This window comes from Lithobates pipiens, unplaced genomic scaffold, assembly GCF_037356315.1.
Source record: "Lithobates pipiens isolate NorthernLeopardFrog02 unplaced genomic scaffold, aLitPip1_a1.2 Scaffold_8, whole genome shotgun sequence".
Taxonomy (NCBI): Eukaryota; Metazoa; Chordata; class Amphibia; order Anura; family Ranidae; genus Lithobates; species Lithobates pipiens.
Window position 1 is genome coordinate 66,011,346 of NW_027507903.1, and position 19,058 is coordinate 66,030,403.

The 19,058-nt window shown below is 40.8% G+C and overlaps 1 protein-coding gene across 1 annotated transcript in view; it reads left to right on the forward strand.

The window, feature by feature from the left end:
• Positions 1 to 19,058, forward strand: part of FBN1 (fibrillin 1) — a 353,319-nt gene that overhangs the window by 32,217 nt on the left and 302,044 nt on the right. Inside the window, exon 2 of the mRNA XM_077471569.1 lies at positions 16,177 to 16,259. Within this exon, the coding sequence (XP_077327695.1) occupies positions 16,177 to 16,259 (83 nt within the window). The remainder of the gene's footprint in view (positions 1 to 16,176; positions 16,260 to 19,058) is intronic.

The following is a 19,058-nucleotide window of genomic DNA, read 5'->3' on the forward strand; positions in this document are numbered from 1 at the left end:
AAAGATGGTGGCAGGATTAGAGTGAAGCCTCATACACACTATCAGATTTTCTGCTGGTTTTTGTCTTCAGATTTACCAAAACCATATAATATGAGGTCACACCTTAGGGGTTTCAATTTGTATGCAATCAGGCAGGCCCTTACACTGCATGGTTTTGGTAAATCCAAAGGAAAAAAATAAGGAGAAAATCTGATAGTGTGTATGGTGCTTTACAGCACTGTGTGTGTTAGTTTCTTAGGAGGCTGGTTGCCTTTTCTTTAGTGCTGCTGAAATAAGTCTAACTATAATCTTACAATAAAGAAGAAACTCTCCGTGGTATAAGAGACAAAATGAATCCAATGTAAATCTTTGTGTTTAAATAGATCAAATAATATCCCTCAATCACCACTACCACCTTTAAAATTAAATCTTAAAACAAAGTGTAAATCCTTTTATGCTTTTATACGGTATACCCTTTTATGTGGGTGTTGTTGACCACTCTACCCTCTCCTTCAGGAGGATTCAGGGTTAGCACTTTTCATTGTTTTCCAGCGTAGAATTTTCCCCTATATCAAATGAGACTTTTGTTATAGTGGTACTCACATCTATGCCGATCCCTTTACAGGATTGGTTGTCTGTTTTTTGCTGCAGATAACCATGCAGTGAAAATGTTTTTTTCTGGGACTTTGCCCAGCCACATTTCTTTCTTATTGACCATATTTCATATTACTTGGTCTTGTTCTCTCCCATTTTGATAGTTGAGGTCCATCCTTCAGGTAGCAGTTTCCTCCTTTGTGGTGATTATCTGTCATGGTCTGGAAGCTTAGTGCCCTCCTATTGGTTGTGGAATTTTTCCGATTTTGTTTGGCTTTTTCTTCATCTAGCCTTGATCTCATATACACTTTTGTAGAATCATCTCCACATCTGTTGGACCTTTCGTTGTCTGTTTCCCACCCCTCAGTTTGACTGGTTTGGATGTTCCAATAGTGTTAGAATTTCTGTGTTATTGGCTCTTGGTACTGCTTCCTCGCAAAAATAAGGCATGATGGTTGGAAGCAAGATTACATAGGGCTGGGTTAAATGTGTTTGGTTGTCAGTGTCTCAACCTCTTGTGGGCAGTAGTATAAGCCCAATTGTCATAATTTCTGAGTCTCTTCAACTTCAAGAAAAATATTTTACGGCACGTACAAAAGTCCTATTATGTCTGGTAGAGTTCCTTTAGGAAATAGGATATCTACTTTGATATGAATATATTTTTACAGAAATGTATGCAGCCTGTGTCAGTTTTCTGACACAGCCTGCTGAGTAATAGTTCTCATGTATTGATAAATGCCAAATGATCAATGGCGCTAAAGAGATTTTCAGCCTAATGCATAGAATAGAGTTGGCTTTTTGTTATGTAATTACCTTTCTTGATATACTATCCACAGACTCACGAGTAACAAAAGGCACCAAAAAAACAAAGAGTGTTACGTCTGACCTTTCATCACACCTTGCTGTTTTTTTCACTTAGTACAGAATGGCGTAGGTGCTTCCCGTTGGGCTCTATTTAGTTATGGCATGTGGTGCTGACAAAAGTTTAAGATCCATGGAGTTCCCGCCTCAATAATTATGATTTAATATGGTGAAGAAACGTGACAAATTCTAAGACAAGCAGTGAGGCAGTTAACAGAATGTTTTTCTTTCTCATATATGTTATCATTTCATGTTGAGTAGTGATGAGGGGTCTGAGGTGCTTTATGAAACAGACCCTACAATAACAAACCACCGTGAGATTGCTATCAGTTTTCAATAACGTGGCTGCAGAGACATGGAAATAGACAAAAAGGGAAATAACAACACATAGACATAAGATGCCCATAGATCCCAGTGCTCAACTTGTGGCCCCCGCGGTTCTGTTTGTGCATCCCTTGGGGCCCCTGAATACAGGAGTCTGTTTTCCTAGAAATTTACTCGGGCCAGTAAAAGACTTGTTTTATTTATTTCACACTATCTTATTTATTTTCTTTTGCTAATTGTCCCTATACAGGCATACCACACTTGGGGTTTATTTACTAAAGCTGGAAAGTGCAAAATCAGGCTCACTTCTGCATAGAAACCAATGAGCTTCTAGCCCCAGCTTGTTCAATTAAGCTTTGGTAATAAAACTTGGAAACTCATTGGTTTCTATGCAGAAATTAGCCTGATTTTGCACTTTCCAGCTTTAGTAAATAAACCTCATTGTGTACTTAAAAGTGGGGTATGCCTTACTATTTGTACATTATTTTATTATTATTATTATTTTATTTTATATTATACTATTTGTACACTATTTTTCCCTCAGATTTTGATAATGGATCTTGCTGGGAGAAATATAAAATATAACAAAATAATTTTTTCGATTTAATGTGGGAATCATGGATTTGTAGAAGGGCTGTAATAGCAGCAATCTCTAGCAGTGTCATGTAATGTGTCTCCGGTCTATGACTGTCCCCTGCAGCATCTCTCCAGTTTCCAACAACACTTTTGTACTCCAACAATTACCTATGTTGTTTCCCATGTTGTTTTCAACAGTGCCAATGCATGTCTTTGACCATCTCCTGTTGTATTGTATGTTTTCGGTTTTCATGCTATAGCATTACATTCATTAAATATGTTCACCTTTGGTGAAATCAGAGGCCACACTTGAGGCCCCTATATCAAGACAATTGACCTCCACAGCTATAGAAAATCAGATATATTCGTGTGAGCCGTAGACCTTTCTATTCTTAAAAAAAAACACAAATGGAGTTTGATTATTGTCCCAGTTAATTCAATAGCCATATACTGTAAGCTTACATGATTTTTTTTTATAGAAAAGGAATGGTCGGCTACTATTCTCAAGAAGATTTCACAGCACAACGGGAAATCAATCAGGAAGGTTTAATGTTAAAATGTTGGACATTAAAGTAGAACTCCAGATGAATAGCTTTATCATTTAATCTTGGCCAGAGTGTGTTGAAAGCTAATATCATATTTTCATTCTTATCCATATCCCTACTGGTCAGGATTTCCCTTACTGGGCTCATTGATGCTGGTCGCTGCAATAAAAAGCTAATTGTTTTAGTATAGTGGGGAAGAGTGTGAACTACTATTGGGGTTTATCTGCAAATTTTTGGGAAATTGCATCCTTATTTCCTCTCCCAGTGACCATGATCACTAGAACAGCAAGTAATGCCCCATACACACAAGCGGATTTTCCGTCTGAAAAAACTTGTGTAGCGCACAACTCCCTTGGGAGCTGCTGGGTAGTTCATACAGTACTGCTAACATACCTCCGTTCTTCCACCCCGCATGATTCACAACAGACACAGTCAATAAAGGTTGAACAGATAACTTTTATTCCTCTTGCTGCAGTCCAGGTGTAATGGTGATAGTGGGAAATATGAGCTGCCTCCTCCTTCTGATTCCTCTTTGAGTAGCTAAGACCCTTAATGAACTGACCAGTGCCCCTCTGAAAAGCACCTTGGTAATTGGATGCTGGAAGTCCCAGGCCTCACCTGCCTTTCTTGCCTCCTGCGATCCTCCCCAGGCCAGTTCAGGAAAGTCTGGATAACACCCAGGTCTACTCCATCCTCTTTGCAGCTACTTCCCGCATCTTGTGGATAGAACCATTCCAGCTGGGGTGCCTGGTTTAATTCCCCAGGGTTTCTTGGATGACTTGGCGCACTGGAACCATCCATCACTGAGGTCTCTGAACCCTCAGGACTTCAGGTTAGGTTCCTGCTCTCCAGCGCTGGGGCCTCTAAAACCCCAGGCCTTCAAGCCTGCTCCTTAGAGTCACATTTTGGCTTCTTTTCTGGACTCAGTTTCTTCTCATCCTTCCCAGGAAGAATGTGACCTTAGTATATATATCAGTCCCGCCCCTGCCCATACAAATTAATGATTGGGCCAGGGCCATATACACTGCCTGCACTCCAGTCCCTGACCTGCCTCCTTTCTAGAACATTAATTAGGGAAAGCAAGGGAGGGTTTTCCAGGGCAGAGTACAGGTGGTCACACCCCCCTCTATTCTACTACTCCTCCTAAAACCAAATTAACAACCAGGCCTAAACAAAAAGGGTAAGGCACTGGCAATTTTACCTAACTCTTACCTATTAGCACCCACCTAAATGTGGTGGGGGCGCTACACTTGGATGGTTTTTCCAACAGAATTCCGCTCAAGCTTGGCTTGCATACACATGGTCACACAAAAGTTCTCAGAACTTTCGACCATCAAGAACGCGGTGACGTACAACACTACGACAAGCCGAGAAAATTAAGTTCAATGCTTCAGAGCATGCATCAAATTGTTTCCGAGCATGCGTAGGAATTTTGTGCGTCAGAATTGGTACAGACAATCGGAATTTCGTTCTGAAATTTTTCCGACCGAAAAATTGAGAACCTGCTCTCAATCTTTTGCTGGCGGGAATTCCTCCAGCAAAAGTCCGATGGAGCATACACACGGTTGGAATTTCTGACCAAAAGCTCACATCGGAATTTTGCTGGTGGAATTTCGGATCGTGTGTATGGGGCATAAGAAGAAATCTGTCCAGAGGAGACTAGTAAAACGTTAAGAAGAACAATATATATGTATAAGGGTGTCTCAAAAATTCGCCGTCTCCATGGTTAAGGGTCAAAAATTTTTGGGTGAGTCATGGACTTCCTATGCCTATTAACTCTGGTCTTAATGTACCCAGTTTTTTCTAACCTATGGTGAACTATCAAAATGTTGTTTCTTTCTTGGAAAATTCACTATTTTTTCTTTGTGTGTTAGATACTGTAGGTGACGTCTCCTGAGGAAGCGGCTCTTTGCCGCGAAACCAGTCGAGCTATACGTCTACTATACACTAATGTAAAAAAAAACTTTTGTGGGGTTTCTAGCTACTATTGCACAACACTATTGGTTTTATATAGACTGACCATTATCAATATGTCTTTATGGCTATTGTTTGTATGTATATGTCTTTTTTTCTTTTTCTTTATTTTCTAATAAAATGTAATCAATTTTAAGATTTCTTGCCTACCATTTCCTGATACCGCAATAGTCCCCAGTGTCCCTCATGCTCTTAGGATTTTTTCTGGAGTTAATCCTTTTTTGTAGAACCTCCTCTTCTTTTCATGTTAAGAAGAACAAGACAGATGTTTTGGCTTTTCCACAATTTACCGTATTCATTACTGGAGTTTACAGTTTTCCCTTTGTGGTCTTACCATTAAAATGTGGCCCCAATGTCTACCCAAAAAAGTTTTGCCACTAGAATGTGGAATAAAAAAGCTAGCAACATTGCTTGGTATTTATGTGATATGAGAAATAATGTTACCATGAATATTTCAGACTTATGAGGTCACTATACTTAACAGTAATTTGTTGGTTCCTCTTCTACTTTGTTTGCTTAAACACACACACATAAGCATACACAGATATATATATTATTGCACAGACATGTGCGTGTAGATTTATTTTTGTATTTCAAATAGACAGAATGATTTTTTTCCATATGGTGTCTTTGCATTCTTGCCCTATATTTATTGTCAAACGGCACTTGCTCAATTTACTGCCAGACTAGTGTGAGTTCTCATTTAATAAACTGTGACTTGACCTATTCATTGTGCAGACTCCCATTGCATTCATTGTGGTTTCCTACTACTGCAGGAGTCCTTGTCAATGCAATTCCTGCTGTGAAATTAAGCTGACCTTTCCTCCCCACTAGGGGGCCCATTTATTCATATAGTAGAAGATGGTTTAGTTCTGCTTAACATAGACATTGTAGTTTTAAATTTATCACATAAATGGTAGAGAGAACCGGAATTTTGGAAATAAAATGTTCTTAATTTTATGTAAGTATTAGAGGTATCTGAAAGGATATTGTATTGTATATGCCAACCGGTTAGAATTCTAGCACACATTAGAAATGAAAAGAAAAAATCAGAATGGCTTTTAGGGCAACATGGATGCTATCAAATGGGGCTTGTGGTAGTCATCCAGCCTGGACCTTTGGCAAAAAAACTGTTCTGGTTACCCCAAGTAGACAATTTCAAGGTAACTGGAGATTTCACTCTGGCCTAGGAACCCTGTTGCCCTCAGGGGATTTTTAAGGTCAGAACAATACCATCTTAAAGACACTGAATATCTCTGAACTCTCCAGTAGTCTTAGGCCGCGTACACACGGGCGGACTGTTCGTCCAACTTAGTTCGTCAAACAATCCGACAAACAGTCCGCTCAAAATTTGCATGAACGGACTTGACCACACACGATGAACGAACAGTCCGCTAAAAGCGTGCGCGATGACGTGAACGGCACGTACGACGGGACGAGAAATACGACGTCCAATACACTGCAATGCAACCTTCGCCGTGTAAATCCTTTCTGAGCATGCGCGAAACTTAGTTTGTCGAACAAGCCTACACACGAGCGGACTGTCCGCTGAAACCAAGTTTCAGCGGACTGTCTTACGGAAATTCCGAAAAACTTTGTTCGTCAGACTGTCCGCTGAAACTGTCCGCTGAAGCCCACACACGAGCGGACTGTCCGCTGAAACACTGTTCAGCGGACAAAGTTGGGCGAACAGTCCGCCGTGTGTACGCGGCCTTAGATATATCTTTTGAGAGAACTGAACAATAGCTGATTGCTGGGGCTTTATGAATTGTGGGGACATGGATCTCTGTCTTACTGCTGAAACTAAAAAATTCAACACTGTTCTATTTCAACTTTTTGGAGCTCATTTTTGTTTGTTCCCGGCGCTATTGTGGTGGATTTTTTAATGTTGCGTAAATTTATTTCATTTGAATTATCTAGACTATTCATCCAGTCCCGGGTTGCAGTTTATATTTATTACTGGAGGTTTATTTTATTGGATTTATTTTATGATGAATAGTGTATAGTAACACTGGACAACCAACTGGTAATTATTGTTGTGACTGCACTAAACGGAAGAAAGGTTCAATTGAATTGATTGCAGGTCATAGCTACAGTCATGTAATTTGCTTGGAATTAGTTTATTTCTTTGTACAATTGCTTTACATAAGTACAGGCAGTCCCCGAGTCCGACTTACAAACGACTCATATTTACAAACGGAGGGAGTCAACAGGAAGTGAGAGGAAATCTACCCAGCAAAACAAACATTACAGGGGTGTTAATGTTCCCTATGCTATCAGAAAAACGAAAAAAAAATTTTTTTTTTGCCTGAAATTACACTTAAAAACTGTAGCTGTTCCAACTTACATTCAACTTCAAAATCAACCTAAAGGGGTTGTAAACCCTTGATGTTTTTCACCTTAATGCATTCTATGCATTAAGGTGAAAAATCTCCTGCGATGCAGCAGCCCTCCAGAGCCCCCCTCTTACTTACCTGAACTCAGTCTTTCCAGCGACAGGAACAAGCACACCAGCTCCAGCCGGTGTCCTGGGTCCTGATTGGATAGATTGATAGCAGTTCAGCCGCTGCTGTCAATCAAATCCAATGACACAGGAGCCGAGGGGCGGGGCCAAGTCCTGCTGTCTGTCTCAGTGAACGCAGAAGAAGATAAGGAGCCAGGAGCGCCACTGAGGGACCTCAGAAGAGGAGGATTGAGGCCACTCTGTGCAAAACCAACTGCACAGAGGAGGTAAGTATGACATGTTTTTTTTTTTTGTTTTTTTTTTAATGAACCTTTACATATCCTTTAACCACTTTAACCCCGGACCAATTCTCAGCCAAAGGACCAGAGGTCTTTTTACAATTTCGCACTGCACTGCTTTAACTAGTAATTGCGCGGTCATGCAATGTTGTACCCAAACGAAATTTGCGTCCTTTTCTTCCCACAAATAGAGCTTTCTTTTGATGGTATTTGATTGCCTCTGCGATTTTTATTTTTTGCGATATAAATGGAAAAAGTCCGAAAATTTTGAGAAAAAAATATATTTTCTACTTTTTGTTATAAGAAAAATCGAATGAACTAAATTTTACTCATACATTTAGGACAAAATGTATTCAGCCACATGTCTTTAGTAAAAAAAATGTCAATAAGCGTATATTTATTGGTTTGCGCAAAAGTTATAGCGTCTACAAACTAGAGTACATTTTCTGTAATTTACACAGCTTTTAATTTATGACTGCCTATCTCATTTCTTGAGGTGCTAAAATGGCAGGGCAGTACAAACCCCCCCCCCCCCAAATGACCCCATTTTGGAAAGTAGACACCCCAAGGAAATTGCTGAGGGGCATGTTGAGCCCATTGAATATTTTTTTTTTGTCCCAAGTGATTGAATAATGACACAAAAAAAAAAGTTTACAAAAAGTTGTCACTAAATTATATATTGCTCACACATGTCATAGTTATATGTGGAACTTTTTGGGAGTCTAGCTGCGTACGGCACCCCGAAAACCAATCACTGCCTTCAGGATTTCTAAGAGTGCAAATTTTTTATTTCACTCCTCACTACCTATCACAGTTTCGAAGGCCATAAAATGCCAAAATAGCACAAAAACCCCCCCAAATGACCCCATTTTGGAAAGTAGACACCCCAAGCTATTTACTGAGAGGCATGTTGAGTCCATGAAATATTTTATATTTTGCCACAAGTTGCAGGAATATTAAAATTTTTTATTTTTTTTGCACAAGGTTGTCACTAAATGATATATTGCTCACACATGCTTTGGGCATAAGTCAAATTACACCCCAAAATAAATTCTGCTGCTTCTCCCGAGTACGGGGATACCACATGTGGGGGACTTTTTGGGAGCCTAGCCACGTACGGGACCCCGAAAACCAAGCACTGCCTTCCGGATTTAAATATAAAACACTACCAAAAAAACTGTTAGCGATCGCAGGGATCAGGCCCGACTCTGCGATCGCTGTAGTTATGTGTTTAGTGTATTGTAAGTGACAGTGATCGATCGATACTGCACTTGGGTGGGCTGGGCGGAGGGGCAAAACGCAGGTGCTAGCAGGTATCTGGGCTGATCCTGCTAACAATGCGTTTTTTTGGAACCCTACACTGCTGGGGATGCTAGTATAGATCTGATCAGATCAGATATTGATCTGTTCAGATTCTATACCACTACGGGAGGTTTATGCTTTGCGCGTGGGTGTTAGCGGTACTGACACTAACCTAGCGCTGCCTGGGGCGACGCAGACCCTGACCCTAAAACCTAATTGATATCACCCGCCGGGGATCAGGGGGTTAAACCTTTATTGGGTAATAAATGGTGGGTGCCCTGATGCTATAAAAAGCAAACTAACTAACCGTAACACTTATACGGTGATCACTGGTGAAAGGGTTAACTAGGGGCAATCAGGGGGTTCAAATTTTTATTAGGTAGTATATGGTGGTCCCTGACGCTATATAAAAACCTGATGGGGAACCTAAATAACTAACTGGCTAACCAGCGTCACCAGTGACACTTATACGGTGATCGCTGGTGAAAGGGTTAACTAGGAGCAATCAGGGGGTTAAAACCATTATTGGGTAGTATATGGGGGTACCTAGCGCTATAAAAACCTGGCGGCGAACCTAAACAAATAACTAGCTACCTAGCGACACTAGTGACACTAATGCAGCGATCAGAAAAATGATCGCTTAGTGACACTGGCAAAAGGGGGTGAAAGGGTTAACTAGGGGCAATCAGGGGGTTAAAACCATTATTGGGTAGTATATCGGGGTACCTAGCGCTATAAAAACCTGGCGGTGAACCTAAAAAAATAACTAGCTACCTAGCAACACTAGCCACACTAATGCAGCGATCAGAAAAATGATCGCTTAGTGACACTGGCAAAAGGGGGTGATCGGGGGGGGGGGGGGTTGTGTGCCTATGTGTGCCTACATGTCAGTGTAGTGTTGGTGCACACTTACTTTCAGTCTTCTCCTCGTAGTCCGGTCAAAAAGACCGCCCCGAGGAGAATGACATCACTTCCTCCCTGCCTGTGTTTACTATACACAGCGGGAGGAAGCTTCTCATTCGCCAGGAGCGATCGAGAGGGGATGGCCAGAAACCAATGGTCATCCCCTCATCCCGGATCGCTCCTGAAGCAAAACAGACCGCCGCATCCAGCGGGAGGGGGTCCGATCGGAACCCCCACCCGCTGGAAGGCAAGCACGTACATGTACGTGCTTGTCCCTGTACATGCCATTGTGATGACGTACATTGGCATGCGGCGGTCCTTAAGTGGTTAAGAAGAAACCTACATAAACAATCTTGTTTGTAACCCAGGGACTACCTGTTATTGTGGCTATTGCTTTAACTACTTTGACAAGCTAATTATCAATGGTTGGTTATTTGAAGGCCACTGAATAACATTGGTTTAAGTGCAAATTTTTTTGGAAATAATTTATATAGTTCATATACTCCTGAAGAAGTTTTAAGATAATGTAGATGGGATCTTTTTGCAGAGCTGAAAATCAGATCTGACAATACAAGATCTCTCAGAGCAAGCTGCATATATCCACATGCTCCAGTTTTTACTTTAAAACGAAAACTCCCCATCCGCTCCAAGCCTTATGATATAATCACTGCAAATCCAGGACAGCATTGTAAAGCCTCCAGATAGCCTTAAAAATGTAACGGTGATATGTATAGTTCACTGCCTAAAGTAAAATACTAATGCTAATGCCATTAACTGTTCCTGACTGGTCCCGCTGCTCATGCCAGCTCAGAATTCCATGCAGTCCAGAAGACAAATAGTGGTTGAAGCCTTCTCCTTTTTGCTGTACTGTTGTGTAACAGTGGGAAAAAAGTAAAATGCGGAGGAGGATCAGGTCATGGAATGAAGAGTGAACTAATGCAGTGCAAAGTGCATACAAATGTGAAATATTGTATATAATATTTTAATTAATTAAATGTAAAAAAGTCCTAAAACCATCATTGTTGCTCCTATGTTGTAGTTGTCCTGCTTCAACTGCTCTGTAACAAATACAGGCATTCTCTTCTGTAGTTTTTATATTGTAAACCACCAATTTTTTCCTCTAAGTGGAATTCCAGCTTACACCTAACTAGTCCTAAAACTTTCCCCTATCTAGTATCTATGCTAACTAACCTGTGTAAGAACGATGTATATACGTACCTATGTCCAGGCTACTATGGTCCAGTCACATGATTTCCCCTGTGTCAGCCAGCGGCTGCTGCGGGGGAGAGGAGGGAGCGTATCTGAAGCCGCCAAGTAAAGCCTGGAATCACCCATAGGCTTCAATGGTCCGTCTGTTGTCAGAGCGCCCTCCTATCCCCTGAAGCCAGAGCCAAATCATGTGACCAGAGTGACCTAATAATACGGAGGTATATGCATTTTTCATACACAGACTAGTTAGCATAGGTGTGAGGAAGGGGAGGGAACACTTTTAGAGCTAGTTAGGCATAAGCTGGAGTTCCACTTTAAATATTGTTTGTTTTATAAGTTCGATAACATATGGGGTGTAAAATAATGTGAATGCCTAGCAGCAAACAGTGGAAGGAATATGATCAAAATATAGCTGTGATATTTATTTTGTATGAGCCTTTACATACCTGCACATACACTATTTGGATGAGTTAGAGCAGAGACTGCAAGCCGGGCCTCCTCGTCCAACATCAGTGCCTAACCTCACAAATGCGCTTCTGGAAGAATGGTCAAACATTCCCTTACACACACTCCTAAACCTTATGGACAGCCTTCCCAGTAGAGTTAAAGAAGTTATAGCTGCAAAGGGTGGGGCAACTCAATATTGAACCCTATGGACTAAGACTGCCATTGCTTTAAAGTTCATGTAAGTGTAAAGGCAGGTGTCCCAATATGTTTGACAATAAAGTGTATATCTGTCCTTTGATGTTTGTTTATGCAGCTCATTAATTGGTTTATGGTAGCATAATATTGTTAAAGCCTAAACTGAGATTTACAAAGAAATGGTAATGTGATATTGGGAAGATTATGTGGTAGGTGCTTTTCAATGAGTTTAGCCAATCCAGACTGTATTTAAGGGCATGGCAGCCCACTTTTATTGAATAAAATGGAGTTCACATAGACATCAGTTGCCCATGCAGGGATTCTTCCACATCAGTATGAACAAATGAAATGAGCCACCTGGCTACCTTGTTGACAGCACCGCTGTTTTTTTTTTACCAGTCTCTGACTGTGCTGTTCAGCTTTACTGGTTCACTTGGCCCTCTTAGCCTTTAGTCACAGCGCCCTGCTGCACGGCCCAATCCTGGCTTCTGGATAGGCGTTCTCCTGACACCCTGATAGGAGTCCACCTGACTCAAAGATCCCACTATCTCCTGGCTGCTGGCTGCGGCACCTCCGACCCCTGGGTGAGACCCCCAGTCTCTTGACTCCTGGCTGGGGCACCTCTGATCCCTGGAGAGACCTCCTTTCTCCCACACTGGGTGCTGTCTCTAAACTGGGAGCTGTTTCCAAACTGGGAGCTCTGAGCTATCCTTCAGCTTGAGTATATAATGACCCTGCTCACCTGTGTACTGCAGGCACTTGGTAAAATCCAGACAAAGGATTGACAGTTCTGATCCAGAACTACAGAATCCAGAGAAAACCAAAAACTCAATTCTCTCTAAGCGATAGTCCAGAACCTTGCATTAACGCTTAATGCAAATCCTGGGTCATATTCTCCTCCATTTTCACAGTGACAGGATCTCACTCTGTCAGAGGTAACTAACATTTAAGGCCTCAAGCACACAGATGATTACATGCTTAAAAGTCTTCTAGTGCATAAATTGCCACACTTTTCCAGGGAGCCACAGGTGAGGCATACAGCTGGCCATACAAGTGAATGGCTGTATATGCCAGTATGCCTGTAAATGCCAATGGCTTCTGCATCGTTTACCAGAACAGGAAGTGGTGGAAACCTCCTCAGGGAGGACCCAAATAAAAGTAAAGCTGCAACAAAGGTTCTAACCTTTTTCCAGTTTTTTATCATTCTCCTTAGTCTATGTTTTCTAAAAACGCAGACTATTACAGTTGTTCACTTTGTTTCTGGCCAGAACAGCAAGAGCACATTCCTTACTGGTTAGGTGTGTTGGTAGAGCTGCAGTGGGCTCAGAGAAAGCTTGCTGCTGGAATCATTCCATTGACCAATGACTCATGACCATTTAAAAGATACCAGTTAAACAAGGATTAAAGTAGTGGGGTGGCCAGATGCAAAAGATGAAGGGCAGCATAAAAATGCCAGTAAAATATGGATTATAGTAGTAGAGTAGTGCAAAAGAAAAAGGTCTTCGTGAAAATTATACATTTATCTAGTAGGGTGTGTCGCCTGAGTGAACCCGAATGCAGCATTGATGTTATACTGAGGTGTACCGCCACTGTTGCTACATGACAATTTCGATAAAATGGTCCTCCCACCAGTGTAAAGTATAGCACAAGAAGATTTTTATCAATATATTTAATAAATAAAAATAAAAATAAATTAAAAAACGAATAAAAAAGTAACAAAATGAGAACCATTCTGATGAGTACAATTAAAGTCACTGTGTCTGTGTTGATTTTTGCTGTTAAAGCCTTTACAGAGGTTTTTCAAGGCAGCAGGCGTCAAACTTTCTTCTATTTGCATTCAATCTGTCATACTGTAAAGATAATGATTTACAGCTGAATTGTCCTACATTAGTGGTTAAAATACAGTTTTGTGCTGCACCCATTGCTAGATTGTCCTCAGATAACCTGTTATGGGGAGTTTCCCCCATATAACTGTTGCAATTAGTACTTTGGGGAGACTCCTCAAAGCTTCCCCACATGGGGCCCAAGAGTCTTCAACGCACTTGGCAACAGTCACGCTCAGGCCTATTCTCCAGATAAATATAAAAAATTACTTAAAAAAAAAAAATTGGCTGCTTATCCAACAGATGGATAATCTCTAAAGAAATTTATGGAATTGCAAGCAACATTTTACAAATGATTAACATTCACATTTTAAATAATCAAATGTAATAAATTGATTTTATATAGATGTTTGCTCAGTTAAAGAATATGTAATGTGCGCAAGGGCTGCCCAAGAAAAATAGTTATGGTGCTTTATAAAGTTTATAAAAAACAACAAATTTCCCAAAGAAAACTGTATTTAAGTGTCTGTTAAGTATTTAACTGCTCTCTAAAGATGCATAAGTGCTAAATGATCTGCTAAGCAATTCTGACTAATAATGTCACCCATAAAACTCTTGGATCTGGCCATTATCTTAGGCTACGTGAAGTGTCATATTAGGGGGAGTGGCTGTTTCGTGACCAAGTTTGATTGCAAGGCTCATTATATTTTGCATTCCAGAACTCACTATGTGAATGCCACTCACAGGATTCAATCATAAACGTCTAGAAGTACTTAGTAACGGAGGCACAGTTTTAAGTACATCTTTGGCAGCATTTTGGCACGGAGTACATCGGAATTAAAGTGAATTAGTGCTAGATAAATATGTTAGTTATTTCAGTCTATAGCTTTACAAGTGACATCATTACTACTCAGTGATATCACAGTTCAGTGTATTATGCATCAGTTATCTAAAGCAAGGTATACACTAGTAAAATTTCAAGTGAAAATTTTACAAAAATTCTTAAGAAAAATCATACAGAAATGTATTAGTACATTCAAATTTTGTTTGAAGGTAGTTGTATTTGCTTTTAAGATTTGGTATTGGAATGAATGGACTTTACTGAATGAAATCCACATACATTTTTAGCAATTCATACATTCGAGAAATATTTTCCATCCTGCTCTTTGGAATGTTCTCGTCACTGTGGTTGAAAAAAAAAGTTGATTCCGGCCCACTAATGATTAGAAAAACAGAAAAACATTCTTACAACAGTCTGACAATGAAAAATGTTGAGCGAAATTCTACTAGTGTATACCCAGCTTTACTTCGAGATTCCAAACACCTAAGTGTAATGGATCAAAGTCACAGCTCCCTTTATGAGCCACGCTCATTTCCTGCCCCAGGGACAAGGCTTTTTTTCCGTGCTTGTTATCTTCTTGGACACTGGTCCCCTCACTGCCCCTGCGAGTTCTCCTGCCTCTGGATCCTGTGAGAGAGGACCTAGGGAAGTGTTGCCTCTACCAATGGGAGATGTACACATCATGCAGGCAGCAATTGGCAACCAAGGAAGGACCTCTGTAAACAGAAGAAGAGAGAAGGATTTGTCATTTGACCACGGATTTAGGTAAGTAAAATGGGCATCTGGATAGTTTTTCATATCAACAGTTAGTTGAAGGTAGGGGGTGTTGTTGGTTTGCTAACATCCTGGAGTTTCTGAACTGAATAATACTTTCTAGTTTTTTTGTTAATTGTTAGCAACTGCTGGTTAACTTCACATAGGTAACCTTCAGGGTGATTACAATTGGGCTGCACACACCCAATCAAATACAGGTTAAACTGAATTATTTTAACACAGTAAATTATTTTAAAAGCAATAAGTCATCATAGTTTTAGATTAGAGTAGTTTTTGTTATAGTAGTAGTAGTAGTAGTAGCATTCATTTATAAAGTGGTTATATTGTCGGCAGATATGTGAATATATCTTTAATCAAGCTCATTTCTGTTTCTGCTGCTTCAGGAAAGTTGCAAAGTGGTCCCTGGAAAAATGCTGTAAAAGATTTTGTTAGATATTTGACTTATTATTTGTATTCCCACTATCCCAGTTCACTTTATAAAGCAAAATGTCTACTGAATTTATCAATTTTTTTTTTTTGTGATAACTATATTATGTTTTTTTTTTTCTGTGGTCCATTATGCTATAAGAAGGTTGCTTATTTTTTCAGAACTCAAGAATACAAGAAATGCAATTCATAGGGTTTGTTATCTGCAAAGCATAGAAGGCGTTAAAGGTCCCCAAAATGACCATTTCTCTGTAGATTTTAGCGGACTTTGTTGTGCCTGGGTTGCATCCAACTCATTAAGTTATAACTGAGTGAGAGCATTCTGGACTCATTAAAATACTGCTGAGCTGGACAGAATTTGGGCCACGGTGACCGTTAATACCTCATCAGGGTTTTTATTTTCTAAACTGAGGCCCAGCATCCATCTCTCTTGTCTTTCACCACCCAAATAATCTGTGACAGTTACATAAACCTAAGAAAACTGATACTTTACTCCACTGAGCTACCTGATTTTTCTTCTTGAGTAATGATAGTAGATTAAATAAAGTGCTTATTCAATTTTCCAATGATATACTGTGCAATGAACATCTGTTTATGTACTTGACACAATAATACAGTTTAACAGTTTGGTCTAATACAATGCTTACTCTATGTTTTTTAGACCAAATGTATGTGGATCCCGTTACAATGCCTACTGCTGTCCTGGATGGAAAACGTTACCCGGAGGGAACCAATGTATTGTTCGTAAGTGACTGTCTCCTTTTTTTTGGCTTTAATTTATTATTACACTGCTGAAAATGGCTTTAATGAGGAACCAAACTCTGGAAGCTGTACCCAAAAAAGGAAGGCAGGGGATAAAGGACTAGTCCCAAGTTTTGCCTGTGGTCTCCCGAAGCTGATTTTTTCCCCTTTGGTGTGTCTTTGTGTGCAGGCAGCCATTTCGATAGAAGGAGGCTTTTGCTTTCCATCTCAGAGCGTCCAACAAGAACAGTAAGCAGTACAGAACTGACATCACCAAATGCTACTCAAAATTTCCTGAGACTAAGCCAGGTGCACACTGATAGTTAAAAAAAAAAAAAAAACTGACAGCTATGGTTGGAACCACTGTACTAATGATCCAATGTTAGTACAGCGAGCTCCCTCACTGAGCTGTTGTGTTCTGACAGGGGGGCGGCCCCTCTGCCAGAACACTCTGATCAGAGCTCTCCACTATTGGCACAGAGCGCTGATCGGGAGCCAGTTGGCTGCTGGTTTTCCAGCATACTCATCTGACAGAAGCTGGCCAAGCGGCTAGCTTCTGACGGACCCGCTGACATGCACACGGAACGAATGTCGGACATTTTTTATTGAACTGGCCAATGTCCTTGACATTTGGTCCGTGTGTACTAGACATAAATCAAAGGCAGCAATGCCTTAGATGTCACACTGCAGATATACAGCTAGGGGCTTTAGTACAGAAGTGCCTAGACATCCTCATATATCAGGATATTCAGTACTATTTTTCAGGAGCAATTCCCCACGAAAGAATTTTTTTTTGAGTACTGCTTAGGCATATTTAACACTTTTTGAGTTCAGTTTTACTTTAAAGGTAATATCCACCCTTAGTTTTCTGTTCTCCAGTACTGACAGTTCCGCATTCCTGCTATTATTATCATTTCTTTTGTTCAGCCATTTGGTGGCCTCTGATGATGGAACTCCTGCTCATGTGCCCTGGAATTCTGTTATCCCGATACTTATCTCCATTGCTGGTCCTCCAGTGCCGAGAGTGAAAATGCAAAACTGCGCCCCTCCCCCACCGTTCATTACATCAGTGTCAGTGTCTTGATAATAAAACTGCTCCTTTCTGTCCTGGCCCTTACTGTATGTGAATGTGGTTATTGCACATGTAGTTTGTCACAGTGCATATGTATTTCTGAAAGTTCCTGGGTTACATGTGTAGTATAACTAGCATGCTCGTATACTATGCGTAGTAAGAAGCAGTGAGTAGACATAATATGGGCAGTGTGATTTTATTATATGAGTAGTGTGTATTTTAAGGAGTATAAGGAAATTTTTGCCAGAAGAGACATGTAGTCTTCTCTACCAAAAAAAACTCTACCTCCTAGCATTTTTGTTTTACTTTGGTTCCGCTTTAATGTGGTTGTAAACCCAAAATACCTGCAAGAGAAAGGCACAGCATAGCATATTAGCTCATTATGTATTACTTACCTTAGATCAAAGCCCCTTCAGCGGCCCTCATTCACCACCCCGGCTGGCCAGCAACATCGCTCCCGCACGGGAGCCGCCGTTAACAGCACAGTCTAACTGAAGCAACGGCACGTACATGCCATTGCTTAAGTTTGCTTCAGTGCGCATGCGCCGATGATGTAGGCACATGCAAATACAGGGGATATCTCATAAACCGTGCAGGTTTAGGGGATATCCAGGGTAGCTACAGGTAAGCCTTATTATAGGCTTACCTGTAGCAAAAAAGTGTGTTGTAAGGGTAAGCCATTGGATGCTGAAAGGAAGGGAGAGCACTTGACACTACCAGGATGTGTGGAAGCTTAAGTATTAGGCCTCATGCACACTGGACATTATAATAACATTATAAAAATGGCAGTAGCTTTGCAGTGAGCTTTTCAATGCTTTTTTAACATTTTTGCAATATCGCTCTTTAGCGTTTTCCAGAGTTTTTGGTGGTGAGCCGCATTTTTGAGCGTTTATCGACAATTATCGTTGTTTTTTGACGTTTTTTTACAGCCAAAAAGAACTCCAGCCAAAAACAGTTGATAACAGCCTATGTGTGCATGGACACACAGAATTACATGCTGGAGAGTTTATTGACTGTAGAAAAAAATGTCTGAAGCCAAAAACAGCAGCTGTAAAAACGTCCAAAAGTGTCCAGCGTACATGAGGCCTTATAGTGTCTTGTATTAAATTGGGGTGCCTAAAAAAAAAAATTTAAAGTCAGCAGCTACAAATACTGCAGCTGCTGACTTTTAACCACTTCCCACCCGGCCAATGTACATATACGGCCGGGTGGGAGCTCTCTACTTCTGATAGGACGTTCAGGAACGTCCTTCAGAAGGAGGGGGGTTGCGCGGACTCGGCGCATCTCAGATCGGCAGGAGGGCTCTGTGATTGGCCCTCCTGATCCCATGACGGCCGTGTCCAATCACGGCCGTCACGTGATGTAAACAAACAGCCAGTTGCTAGGCAATCGGCTCTCCTCTCCTCACACAGAAGTCATCGCTGAGGAGAGGAGAGCAGATCGCTGCAGCCGGCTGGTGATCAGTGAGTATGAGCTGTTTTTACAGCTTTTTACTAACTGATCACCAGTCTAGTGTAAACACAAATCACCACACAGTATAAACACACATGTCCCCAAAACACACATGTCCCCAAATAATAAAAAGACATGTCCCCAAATAAAAAAACACACGTCCCCCACATATGTCCCACTAAAATCACATGTTCCAATGATTATCTGCACACATATGTACGTGATCACCTGCACACATCTGTACATGATCATTTGCGTACACATGTCCGTGATCACAC